The 11574-nt window shown below is 48.8% G+C and overlaps 1 protein-coding gene across 1 annotated transcript; it reads left to right on the top strand.

Annotated features, from left to right (window-relative positions):
• The first annotated feature begins 190 nt into the window (after nt 1-190).
• Nucleotides 191-11169, top strand: LOC117383970 (acidic leucine-rich nuclear phosphoprotein 32 family member E-like). Its single transcript, XM_033981225.2, has 7 exons — nt 191-396; nt 2968-3117; nt 7142-7264; nt 7339-7480; nt 7986-8116; nt 8403-8457; nt 8659-11169. Exons 1-7 carry the CDS (start codon nt 343-345, stop codon nt 8724-8726), a joined length of 723 nt encoding a protein of 240 aa, XP_033837116.1. The 5' UTR covers nt 191-342; the 3' UTR covers nt 8727-11169.
• Nucleotides 11170-11574: the final 405 nt, after the last annotated feature.

The raw sequence follows: 11574 nt of genomic DNA, 5'->3' as shown, positions 1-11574 counted from the left end.
TCTGTTCACTGTTTACAACTGTTCCACTGTAGCGCCATTAAGCACAAAGCCTGGGCGGGGCTATGGTTCAAAATAATCTGCCAAAGTTTCGCTATTGGCTATTTGTCCGTCCCGCCCAAGAGTCCAGCCAATGGGAGAGCGTGGCCCGGTTGAGGGACGTGGAAACGTGCCAATGGGCGCCGGGAAGGAGGGCGTCCGCTCTGGAGGTCGGACGGGAGTAAGATGGCGGTTCAGTTGTGCCCTGGCGTCCATCTGAGCTGCTAGGCCTGTGACACAGCGCTTCGGCTTTCCCCTCATTTTTCTGTTCTATCTTTGTTTATTTACCGTTTTTGCGCCACTAAAATGGAGATGAAAAAGAGGATTACCGAAGAGCTGGGTGGCAGGAAACCTGCAGAGGTGAGGGTTTAATCTTATTTTATTTTGATTTGTTTTAACGACACTTTGCTCCATCACTCCTTCATCGGAGGATTTAGATGCGACTTTAAAACCGTGTATGTGATAATTCTGCACGTTTCCACAGAAAACCTTTAGTTTACCCTTTAGTTTATTTCCCCGTATCGGTTTAATCGCTTTTATTTCGCTGTGACGCTAAAGACACCCGGGGGATCAGCGGCAGCGCGCTCGGGACTCTTTCCCCCCCCCGCGGCAGTGTCTCTCAGCGCGGCCACACACCGCACCACCTCCCGCTGTTCAAGATGGAGCCGGAGATAAAGCCACAAACACCCAGACAGCAGTTATATGCAGACAGTTGGTGTTTCCCGCTCTGCCCCACCGTGTGAAACCCGAGCTGCTGATACGGAGCTAATCAGGAGCTAACAGCAACAGTGTGAGCGGACGAGGCGAGGCTAGCTTCGTTCTAGCTCCGCGTTAGCCCCGCGTTAGCCCCGCGTTAGCTCCGCGTTAGCTCCGTTCTAGCCCCGCGTTAGCCCCGCGTTAGCCCCGCGTTAGCCCCGCGTTAGCCCCGCGTTAGCCCCGCGTTAGCCCCGCGTTAGCCCCGCGTTAGCCCAGGCGGCTCCGGGATAAGCAGCTTTGAATGGCACAGAAAGAGTAGGGCGCCCAAAGGCTTCAGAACGCTAGTCATAGACGGTAAAAATACTGAAAAAGTATAGTAAAATTGATTTGTATTTATTGTGTCAACGGTGCGGACCAAAGCGGCCGACAACGAGCTGTTATTTACTCTCCACATTTACTCAACGATAGGACATTAAATAACTAAAAGCACAGATGGTGAAATGGAAATACACTGAAAGCTGATAATAAATATATACAATTGTGAATGAAAGCGCTGTGTTTACTCCTATGCGTAAAACCGTCCCGGATCCGGACCCCTGCGGAGACTAGCGTGTGCACAGCGTCCATAGTAACCGCTCATTATAATAGTTTAGCAGAAGGTTTAGTGTCGCTTTTCTGTGTCCTTGAGTGAACATGGACCAAGGGTACCCGCACAAAGACTGAACTAGGACAGGAGGGAGTTGGTGCCCACTGAACACAATGGTTAAGGGGGAACTTCGCTGATCTCAAAATAGTTTTGTCCACTCTGTGTATGTGTTCTTTAATTGAAGCCTATTTGAAATGCACTTTGGTAGCTTGCTGCAAATATAAAACAAGAGACCTGTGAAACGACACAGAATACATTGCAAAAATATAAAATAATATTGTAAAATAATTCTCAGTAAAAACGAAGAATATTCTGATAGATTGAATATCGCATCGCAGCCTGTCTGAATGATTATGCTGTAACAGATCTAGAGCCTGCATTGCTGCTCTGTCCACTCGGGCTGCACAGTGAATTGCAATCCAAGTGTCAATGGACACAAATCTCAAAGGCTGCAGTTTTTGAAGTTCCATCATTTCCACCACAAACAAAATCTGTCTTATTCTGCGTAAAAACCTATACCCTGTAGTTTAGATCTGTACAAACATGTTCTGAAATGTGATTCTTGTATTAGTTTGTCAGTTCAGATTTCAGTCTTTTTGTCTATTCTCCTGGACATGTTTAAAACTTTGAACAGAATCCAAATAAGGAAACATAAATCACAATCATGACGCTTGTCAGAAAAATCACTTTTGTTCCAAATTGTGCAGCTCTACAGTCCATTGTATATTACATATTGCACATGCCGACATGTCCTGTTCAGTTGAAGAACAGCGACAGAATAGAAATATACAAGCACAGCTCGAGAGATCAGTAGGCTTATTCTGCATGTCCTAAGTATATTTTATTGTAATTGTAATATAGCTTCTATTTACTATTCTCATACTCTTTGTTTAATGTTGCGGCAGAACACTGAAACATGTCTCTTTGTGAATTCTTTTCACTGACAATAGAAGTAAAACCGATTTTGAAAATATACTTAGATCTTCCACTGTGGAACACTGAGTAAATCTAGAAGGCAACAGTTCTGTATAAGAAGAGACACGGACTGTGCTCCAGAACAGGGTAGATGTCAGATAAAGTCACTTCAATGCATTATACAGGTGATAATGTAATGATGTACTGTGTATCATTGATCTAGAGCTGGACGATATGGGGAAGATCCAAAATGTTTGTACTCATTGATCCACCTACCTTTTTATTTAGTCATTTCAAAAACAAAACTGTTCTTAGTCTAATTTTAAGAACATAAACAATACAGATCAGAACAAAAACCCTTCATGTTCCTCAGTCAGTGTTGCGTCTGCTCCAGGCCACGTGGTTTTACTGGACTGGCAATTGATGCAAAAACCTCAACCATTTCACTGACTATTAGACATGATAGTCACCATCTTTCCGTGAGCTGCCCAGTCCTATGTTAACAGCACACTTCTGTTCATGTTTTCCACTAACAGAACAGGAATGCTTCTCAGATCCTCTTTCTGAAACATGGAGGCAGTACTTAAGTTGTATTGCTAGTTTAGAGAAGGACTTGTTTGTGTTGTATATTTTCTGTTCAAGTTTAAATATGTGGTCATTCCTGTGGTGTCCAGGTGGTAGAGCTGCTCCTGGACAGCTGTCTCTCTGCAGATGGTGAGTTGGATGGTCTGAGTGACGACTTTTCAGCTCTGGAGGTCCTGAGTCTGTGCAACACTGGCCTCAAAAGCCTGAGCAAGATGCCCTCCCTGCCCAAGCTCAAGCGGGTCAGTAACTCAGCCGATGTGCTGCCCACATGCTAACGACATGCCAGCAACACACTGCCCACACGCTAATGACATGCCAGCGACACTCTCCCCACTCACTAACGACACGCTGTGCACACGGCAGCAACTTACCACGACATGCTGCCCACACACTACCGACAGACCAACGACACATGCCAGCGACACATTTCCCACATGCCAACCACACGCAGCCCACACACAACCAATACACTGCCCAAACATTCACCCTGTGCCCTCCCTGCCCAAGCAGGTCAGTGACACGCTAACACTCCACTCGAACATTTGCCCTGTGCACTCAATCATTTAATTTGAATATTAAGGATTTATATGTAACAACAGCAGCCACAGTAAGGTATATAGTGAGTCAGCAGTCTAACATCCATCCATCCATCCATTTTCTTCCGCTTATCCGGGGCCGGGTCGCGGGGGCAGCAGTCTAAGCAGGGACTCCCAGACTTCCCTCACCCCGGACACGTCCTCCAGCTCCTCCGGTGGGACCCCAAGGCGTTCCCAGGCCAGCCGAGAGACATAGTCCCTCCAGCGTGTCCTGGGTCTTCCCCGGGGCCTCCTCCCGGTGGGACATGCCCAGAACACCTCCCTAGGGAGGCGTCCAGGAGGCATCCTGAGCAGATGCCCGAGCCACCTCAGCTGGTTCCTCTCGACGTGTAGGAGCAGCGGCTCTACTCCGAGCTCCTCCCGTGTGACCGAGCTCCTCACCCTATCCCTAAGGGTGTGCCCGGCCACTCTGCGGAGGAAGCCCATTTCAGCCGCTTGTATCCGCGATCTTGTCCTTTCGGTCATTACCCAAAGCTCATGACCATAGGTGAGGGTAGGAACGTAGATTGACCGGTAAATCGAGAGCTTCGCCTTCCGGCTCAGCTCCTTCTTTACCACAACGGACCGATACAGCGACCGCATCACTGCAGACGCTGCACCGATCCGCCTGTCAATCTCACGCTCCATCCTTCCCTCACTCGTGAACAAGACCCCGAGATACTTGAACTCCTCTACTTGGGGCAGAGACTCACCACCCACCCGGAGAGAGCAAACCACCTTTTTCCGGTCGAGAACCATGGCCTCGGATTTGGAGGAGCTGATTCTCATCCCAGCCGCTTCACACTCGGCTGCAAACCGCCCCAGTGCCTGCTGCAGGTCCTGGCTCGAAGAAGCCATCAGGACAACATCATCTGCAAACAGCAGAGATGAAATCCTGTGGTTCCCAAACCAGGCCCCCTTCGGCCCCTGGCTGCGCCTAGAAATTCTGTCCATAAATATAATGAACAGAACCGGTGACAAAGGGCAGCCCTGGCGGAGTCCAACATGCACCGGGAACAGGTCTGACTTACTGCCGGCAATGCGAACACAGCTCCTGCTCCAGTCATACAGGGACCGGACAGCCCTTAGCAAAGAGCCCCGGACCCCATACTCCCAGAGCACCCCCCAAAGGACACCACGAGGGACACGGTCGAATGCCTTCTCCAGATCCACAAAACACATGTGGACTGGTTGGGCATACTCCCATGAGCCCTCGAGGACCCGATGGAGAGTATAGAGCTGGTCCAGTGTTCCACGACCAGGGCGAAAACCACACTGCTCCTCCTGAATCCGAGGTTCGACTATCGGTCGGATTCTCCTCTCCAGCACCCTGGAATAGACCTTACCGGGAAGGCTGAGGAGTGTGATTCCCCTGTAATTGGAACACACCCTCCGGTCCCCCTTCTTATACAGAGGGACCACCACCCCGGTCTGCCATTCCACAGGTACTGTCCCCGACTGCCACGCGATGTTGCAGAGACGTGTCAGCCAAGACAGTCCCACAACATCCAGAGACTTGAGGTACTCGGGACGGATCTCATCCACCCCCGGAGCCTTGCCACCGAGGAGCTTGCCAACCACGTCAGTGACTTCAGCCAGGGTGATGGACGAGTCCGCCCCTGGGTCCCCAGTTTCTGCTTCCTCCTCGGAAGACGTGACAGTGGGATTGAGGAGATCCTCAAAGTATTCCTTCCACCGCCCGACAACATCCCCAGTCGAGGTCAGCAGCTCTCCACCCGCACTGTAAACAGTGTTGGTGAAGCACTGCTTTCCCCTCCTGAGGCGTCGGACGGTTTGCCAGAATATCTTTGAGGCCGTCCGATAGTCCTCCTCCATGGCCTCCCCGAACTCCTCCCAACCCCGAGTTTTTGCCTCTGTGACTGCCCGAGCCGCGGCACGCTTGGCCTGCCGGTACTCATCAGCTGCCTCAGGAGTGCCACGAGCCAACAAGGCTCGATAGGACTCCTTCTTCAGCTTGACGGCATCCCTTACTTCCGGTTAGGGTTAGCACCACAGACCTTACGACCACAGCTACGAGCAGCCGCATCAACAATAGAGGTGGAGAACATGGCCCACTCGGAGTCCATGTCTCCAACCTCCCCCGGGATCAGGGAGAAGCTCTCCCGGAGGTGGGAGTTGAAGACCCCCCTGACAGAGGGCTCCGCCAGACGTTCCCAGCAGACCCTCACAATACGCTTGGGTCTGCCAGGTCTGTCCGGCTTCCTCCTCCGCCAGCGGATCCAACTCACCATCAGGTGGTGATCAGTTGACAGCTCAGCCCCTCTCTTCACCCGAGTGTCCAAGACACGCGGTCGGAGGTCAGATGACACGACAACAAAGTCGATCATCGACCTCCGACCTAGAGTGTCCTGGTGCCACGTGCACCGATGGACACCCTTGTGCTCGAACATGGTGTTTGTTATGGACAAGCTGTGACTAGCACAGAGTCCAATAACAAAACACCGCTCGGGTTCAGATCGGGGAGGCCGTTCCTCCCAATCACGCCCCTCCAAGTGTCACTGTCGTTACCCACATGGGCGTTGAAGTCCCCCAGGAGAACAACGGAGTCCCCGGTTGGTGCACTGTCTAGTACCCCTCCCAGGGACTCCAAGAAGGCCGGGTACTCTGCACTGCTGTTTGGTCCGTAGGCCGACACAACAGTGAGAGACCTGTCCCCGACCCGAAGGCGCAGGGACGCGACCCTCTCGTTCACCGGAGTGAACCCCAACACGCAGCGGCTGAGCTGTGGGGCAATGAGCAAGCCTACACCAGCTCGCCGCCGCTCCCCGCGGGCAACGCCAGAGAAATGGAGAGTCCAACCCCTCTCAAGAAGTTGGGTTCCAGAGCCCAAGCTGTGCGTGGAGGTGAGGCCGACTATATCTAGACGGTAACGCTCAACCTCCCGCACAAGCTCAGGCTCCTTCCCCCCCAGCGAGGTGACATTCCATGTCCCCAGAGCTAGTCTCCATGTCCGGAGATCCGGTCGTCGAGGTCCCCGCCTTCGACTGCTACCCAGATCTCTCCGCACCCGCCCCTCATGGCTCCTCCCGCAGGTGGTGGGTCCACGGGAGGACGGCCCCACGTCGCTTCTTCGGGCTGGGCCCGACCGGGCCCCGTGGGGAAAGGCCCGGCCACCAGGCGCTCGCTGCCGAGCACCCACCCCAGGCCTGGCTCCAGGGTGGGGCCCCGGTAACGCCAGTCCGGGCGACGTAACTGGCCTTGATCTTTTACTTTCCATGATGGGCTTCTGAACCGCTCTTAGTCAGACCCGTCTCCCAGGACCTGTTTGCCATGGGTGACCCTACCAGGGGCATGAAGCCCCCGACAACATAGCTCCCAGGATCATTCGGGTGCTCAAACCCCTCCACCACGTTAAGGTGGCGGTTCGGGGAGGGGCAGTCTAACATTAGTTTAATATTTATAAAAAAAAAAAAAAAAAAAGTATTTTATAAAATAGTATATAAATAGTAGCTTTTGCATGAACTCTCCTTGCAGGTGTAGTCTTGGGTGCAGTTTGATTCAAGTACACAGAGATACAGAATAATTTTGAGAGTATTTGCCACGCCCCTTTTTAGTGGACTAATTGATCTACAGGACATGTCTTTAAGTCCAAATAGAATTTCAGCCCTACATCCACTGGGTCTGGTCTTGTCTGGTCTCTGATCTAACTGTGCTGTGTTTTTTACAGTTGGAGCTCAGTGATAACGCGCTGTCTTCGGGGTTGGAGGTTTTGGCTGAGAAGTGTCCTGCTCTGACCTACCTGAACCTGAGCGGCAACAGCATCAAGGACCTGAGTACCATCAAGGGGCTGGTATGAGAACTGTGTGCGTCTGTGTGCGTCTGTGTGCATGCACATGTATAACTCATGGTTGTGTCTTTGAGCAGCAGAAGCTCCCTGCACTTCAGTCTCTCGACCTGGAGGAGGATGAGGAAGATGAAGAGTCGTGGAGAGAGAAAGTCTTTGAGCTGCTGCCTCAGATCTGCTTCTTAAACGGCTTTGACCAGGACCACAACCAGGCTCCAGATGGTGAGCGCCCCCTGGTGGTTACTCTACACTGTTTCGTCTAAAAATAGGCATGTTTAAATTATGACCGTGGGGCCAAATGTGGCCCTCAGAATAGTTTTTTTTTTTTGGCCCTGAAGCTTCCAAGTAAACTGACCCATATTACCTTTAGTACTTTTTACAGCAAGCTTTGAACACTGCACCTTGATAAAGCCAATAACAGATGTTTAGTGTGTGCTTTTGCAGATATGAAATAGAGAAAAATAGAAGTAGAAGGTAGAATAATGACAGAGGCTCATTCTGACCTGTTCTAAACACAAACATCGGTCTATAGCCCTGGACTGACCCTCACCTTCGTCTTTTGGTGCTTGATGAAATTCGTTTGGAAAGAGCTGGTTTTAAAAATCTGAAAATTTCACATTTGGGCCTTCAAGGAACTTACAATATGATTATTAGCATTTCACCCTACATCATTTCTCTTCTCAAAATTGAAACATTCTGAGCTTTGAAAGTTTGTTTTTTTCTGCAGACGATGACGATGATGAAGCTGGTCCCCATGATGATGATGATGATGACGATGACGATGAGGACGAAGATGAGGACGAAGGCTCAGAGGACGAAGAGGTCGGACTGTCCTACCTCATGAGGGAGGGCATCCAGGTGAGACAATGAGGGAGGGCGTGCGGGTGTGACGCCGCCAGGGAGGGCGTGCGAGAGTGACGCCACCAGGGAGGGCGTGCGAGTGTGACGCCGCCAGGGAGGGCGTGCGAGTGTGATGCCGCCAGCGAGTGTGACGCTGCCAGGGAGGGCGTGCGTGTGGGAGAAACGTTGCGAGGGAGGGCGTGTGGGAGAAAAGTTGCGAGGGAGGGCGTCCATCTGAGGTGCTGTCTTCTTTGTGTGACTGAGGTGGAGTGGTCATCCTGTTGATCATGTGACTCTTTTCCAGGATGAGGAGGATGATGGGGATTACGTGGAGGAGGAAGAGGAGGAGGAAGATGGAGGTTTGTCACATTTTGATCATAATTCTGCATTCATGAATCCTTCTTTGGGCATGTGTATTATTAGAAAAAAAAAAGAACATGAGCACGCTGCAGAATCCCTGTAGTTTAACCTGACCTGGAGATGAGATTTCATTCAAAACGGTGAACGTCCCATAGAGTTACATAGAGCCCATCATCCATCACAGTTTGTGGTGTTTTCAGATGAGGATGCACTCCGAGGCGAGAAGAGGAAGAGAGACGCCGAAGATGACGACGATGATGATGAGTGACCCCGCCCTCAGCCAATCAGAGCCCAGGAACCCAATCCCCTCAGCCAGCTAGAGGAACCAGGAACCCAACCACCCTCATCCAATCAGAGCCAGGCCCCACATGGATCCACGTTCCAGAATGCACTGCTCTCTCTGTACAGTCTGGAGTTCTGACTTTAAATATAAAAGCTCACAGCGCCCTCCACTGTCCACCTGAACACTGAGATCACTTTGGGTTGCTTTAGACTTTAGACTGATCTGTTCTAATGTTTCCTCATCACAAACGGACCTGGAGTTGTGTTTTGTTTCATTTACACATGTTTAACACACAAACCTGGGGCGACAGTGGCTCAGTGGTTAGAGTGTTGGTCCCCCCCAAGACACTTCACCCACATTGCCTAGTATGAAAGTGGTGTGTGCGTGCGAATGATAGTTGGTGGTTGGAGGGGTCGATGGCGCAGATTGGCAGCCTCGCTTCCGTCAGTCTGCCCCAGGGCAGCTGTGGCTACAATAGTAGCTTACCATCACCAAGTGTGGAAATAAATGAATAATGACTATAGTGTAGCGCTTTGAGAGGCTTTGAAAAGCGCATTACAAGTGTAAGCCATTATTATTAAACCCTGCATAATTAGGGTGAGCTCTTCTCTCAATCAGAAAACACCCTGTTCCACCTTGTGATGTCATGTGGTAATACAGGAAGTGCTCCACTGTATTTTTAAACTCCAGACACCTTCACTAGAATCATTTGGATGATGTCAGCCCTGGAATTGCCAATCTCTACTGAACCTTGTGATGTCATGAAGTTTTCAAGGCAGAGCATTTTGAGCTTTGGAGGTATAGACAGACTAATAATAAAGTTACTCAAACATGTGTGAATGAAACAAACACAACAGGTATAATTTTGAGGTGGTAACATAACATGGCTTAATGGTCACAAGAGTCAGTTTTGTGTAATACAGGACCTTTAAAGCCAGATTAGGGTTAGGCAAAATGATACAGTGCACAGAGGATAAACCCCGCCCCCACAGACAGTGATTGACAGGCGTCTCACCTGCACTGGGACAACCACACTATCTGAACAGGGGAACATGGGGAAAACCCTGCAAAAGAGAAACAGTTCGAAACCAGGCGACTAAACCAAACATCTCCATCAGTCTTGCATCTGCTCTACACCTCTTGTCTTTAACTAACTGGCTGTCGACCTTGCCATTAAAAAACAAACTGATCCCTGACCAATAGATATGAATGAATCGCCATTCAAATGTGATCAGTCGCCTCTCCCTAAAACAAATCTGGATTTTCTTACAGTAGACAACGCTTCAAGAGGCAAATAAAGTCATCTCACTTATCTGTGGTTGGTTAAATCCACCTGTCACTCATCCAGAACCTGACGAGCCTGACCAATAGGAAGAGTGACTTTGACCATAAAGCCAACAGAAAATGAAACGGGTGAATCAAGATATTTCACCAAAATAGCAGAGATGAATATGGAGATAAAATGGCTAAGTCACTGTAATGTAAGAACTCACTTTGATTTGACCATTTCCATGGTTATGTGCACACAAAAATCTGATTCATCTGATTTGTAGACCGTTTTAAAATGACTTGATCATGTAAACTTAGTAAACAGAGGGGTGATGGTCAGATGAGGTTTAGATTTCTTAAAAAAACAACTTTTATCTCAAAAAATCTGTCAATTTGATTTTTGAGTGCCGTAGTGACGCAAGAGGTTTGAGTTCATATTTAGACTTGTTTTACTCTAGAGGGCGCTGTGGGTTGTGTTATAAAAGATCAGGGAAAACATGCTTCAGGAGAGCTTCAGACTAGGGATGGGCCACATATTGGTATCGGCCGATGTCGATACTCGATACCAGTATCTCTTGGACTCTTTTTCCTTCTCTCTGTGTGCCCTTTTTGAACAGACTCATGAGGAACAATGGACATAGAAGAGAGTTACACAAACATTTTATATCCCATTTTGTTATTTTTACAAAAGTGAAAAGTTTATCTTAAGCTTAAGATTTTAAAAGTGAAATAATGATTATCGGCCACACCAGCAGGCTTAATATCGGATATTGAAAAATCCATATCGGCCCATCCCTACATCAGTCCAGCTTCAGTCCAGAGCCGTTCAAACCCTTTAAGCCCAGTGTCCTCCCAGGAGAATGCCCCCTGGAGTCCAGTTTCTTCATGTTTCACCTCCAGTTGACCCACCCACAGAAGCATTTTTGGACTACCATGTTTTTAAAGTTTATAAAATGTGCAGTTCTCAAAATCAGGTCTGACGACTGTCCAACATTTCCCACAATCCCCCTCTTACCCTGCCGGCGTGTGGCTCAATGGCGCCCCCTCTTTGTAAATAGATCTGTGTGCATCTGTAGTTTGTGTCGTGTTTTTACTATTTTATTTTTTTTATTCCCGTGTGATGTCATCAGAGTTTTGGAATAAAAATGACTGGATTCTACTGTTTGACTTTGTTTTTTTATGATGTCTGCACCTGAATGTAACCAGAAAGGGGCAGTGCAGCACATTTACCTTTACTTTAAAGATGGGTTATTTTACTTCTATGGGGTATTAACTGACTGAACTCCCAAACTGTGTGTTCCACATGTGTCCTTCTCTCAGCCTTCACATCTGTGTTTTTATACTTCAGGAGAAAATCACAAAGATCATCTTTTTATTACAAATATATTTGTACAAAAATAGTGCAGATCAAACTCTTAATTTTAATGAAAAAATTAATCTGGCCATTAAATAAAACTGTTATAAATAATAAATATTTGTAAAAGTGCTGCAAAGAAATAAACCAGATTTAAACAAGGACTAAACTAGGTCTAAACCAAGACTAAACCAGGTCTTGGTCTAAAAG

Source organism: Periophthalmus magnuspinnatus, chromosome 16, assembly GCF_009829125.3.
Source record: "Periophthalmus magnuspinnatus isolate fPerMag1 chromosome 16, fPerMag1.2.pri, whole genome shotgun sequence".
NCBI lineage: Eukaryota > Metazoa > Chordata > Actinopteri > Gobiiformes > Gobiidae > Periophthalmus > Periophthalmus magnuspinnatus.
The sequence above is the reverse complement of the archived record's forward strand: the minus strand, read 5'-3'. Positions and strand labels throughout refer to the sequence as shown.